The following is a 2,208-nucleotide window of genomic DNA, read 5'->3' as shown; positions in this document are numbered from 1 at the left end:
CTAAAGTAATAAATACAAATTTGAAGGTGGAGGAATCTGCTCTTTAACTACTCTTCAAGATTCTCGTACAGTTAAAAATCTATGCCAAGAGTTCAAGTCATGACCTTACAACATGTTCCCCTAAGCAAGACATACCTACTGCTTCCCCCACTCACATACAGTATGTGTGAACATGAGACTACTGAAGGCTCTCCCCTCCTTGTTGTGACTTCCAGCAATGAAGTTTTTTGGATACTGGATACTTATCAAACAAGAAGTGGGGGAAAGCTAATCTAATACAATATTAAAGAAAAAAATCCATCAGTGGTCAATTACTTTGATTTACACATAAAAATAATTTTTAAAAAAATAAGTTTTTCTTCCAGTGCAACAGCAGAGTGGTCCAAAACCAAGGAAACATGCAGCAGATTCAGCAATGTTGCCAGTGTCCACAGGCCTATGAGAAGGTAGATGAGTCCAGAAATCGGAGGTCATAGAGAGGCTGATACTTCATGAGGATGCAATTGCTGACACCAGCCAAGAGCTCTAAGATACTTAGCCCAGTACAGCACCAAAGCATGTAAAGCATGACAAAATGCAACCGGTCTTCCAGCTTCTTTAGACAGCCTTCCTGAAAAAGCTGCTCCAGATGGCCTAAGTCACCCCTGCAGTGAGAATACTCCTCCTTGCAGCAGCTTTCAGGGACATGACGTTTTTCAGGTGGAAGATGCCAAGAAGCAGCTGTTACCATCAGCCAGTCTGTGTAGTTTTTGATCCCACAACACTGCAGCTTTCTCTGTACCTCATCCAAAGCCATGCTGCCAGGACCCTGGGAGTGTGTCCCATTGTAATGATAGACAATGGAACCCATAGTGCTTTGCAGCTCAGAAGCCATCTGAGGAGAGTTGAACTGTACCAGAACGGCCAAAGACATTTCTAGGCAAAGAAGGACCAGCAGTAAGTACATGAAAGTCCCTTGCTGATACCGGGAGATCTTAGCAGAAATAGAGATTGCCAAAACTCCAACAGGTAGCAAGACAAGCGCAGCCACAACAGCTAGCCAGCCAGTGAGAGACAAGAAAGACTCCCGAAATAAGTATCTGAAGCTCTTGTCCATCAGGATCACAAAAACTCCACCAAAGGTCAAAGCAACAGCAATGCCCCAAAAGATGAAGCCTAGGAACCTCAGCAGCGATTGAGCAAAGTTTCTGAGCCAGGAGTCCTCATAGCACCACAAAGGCAATGGCAACATAACTCTAACCCTCCTCATTCTGCTCACTCCTAGGAGCCTAAACCCTCACCACCACTATTTAAGAGGCCTCCACCCCACTTATCCAGGTGCATCAGATGACATCTCCACCCAAAAAGAATTTGCAGGGGAGCAATACTGATGAGACTCCTTCAGCACAAAGACTAGGCCCAGTATCAGCTTACCACATGCTGCTGCTTGTTCAGCTTAGCCTGCAGAAACCATGGAGGGTATGTGCCAGGTTTGCTGTGGAGAGGTCATTTACTCTGCTGTCAGTAGAGACATTTGCATTAGAAGGAGGAGAACAGATGGAAAAAGGCTGCATCCCTCACTTTACTGCATTCCTGTGTTAAAGAGCTGAATGTAGAGAAAATGTCAAGGTGATAGCCAGCAGTGCTAGTTCAGATCACACAGACTGCCCAGGTGAAAGAGGTAATCCAACTATCAATCCTACAGCAGTTGCCTACCAGGACGGCAACAAACGCACAAGTCAGTCATTAACGAAGGAATAGTTTAAGCAGAGCTATTCAATCACGGATCTCCATAGGTAACACTCACCTAGACTCATTATCCTTCCCAGTATGTTTACCACTCATTAGATTTTATGAGGGGCATAATGATGTTAATAATATTTTGCCCTTTTTCACTCAGCAAGATTTCTGTGCAGATAGCTTCAATTACTCAAGACACCTGGATGAGAAATCCTTACCATTTCACACTCATACCCCTCAATTTGCATCACCAGTGATTTGGCTGAGTGCTGTAATGACTGAATACAAACAACAGTAAGAACTGTATTAACGTTTCCTTGTGTGTAAAGAAACTGAATTACACACCAGCTAAATGACTTCACAACAATACCAAAGGGAATTAATGCCACATCAGCCAGCAGAAGAGCATTATTACTCAAACATGTGATACAGAAGAGCCAAGCAGGATGGGAAAACTACATAAAACTTGCTACAGGCACGAGGAAGACA

At 43.8% G+C, this 2,208-nt stretch overlaps 1 protein-coding gene across 1 annotated transcript; it reads right to left on the bottom strand.

The window, feature by feature from the left end:
* Positions 1–436: 436 nt before the first annotated feature.
* LOC309415731 (tetraspanin-3-like) lies at positions 437–1,249 on the bottom strand (the record flags this gene model as incomplete). The annotated part of the gene is made up of 1 exon (XM_082013334.1): positions 437–1,249. One exon carries the CDS (start codon positions 1,247–1,249, stop codon positions 437–439), a length of 813 nt encoding a protein of 270 aa, XP_081869460.1.
* Between the last annotated feature and the right edge of the window lie 959 nt (positions 1,250–2,208).

Source organism: Phaethon aethereus, assembly GCF_964289735.1.
Source record: "Phaethon aethereus genome assembly, chromosome: Z".
Taxonomy (NCBI): Eukaryota; Metazoa; Chordata; class Aves; order Phaethontiformes; family Phaethontidae; genus Phaethon; species Phaethon aethereus.
This window is presented reverse-complemented; position numbering and strand designations above follow the sequence as displayed.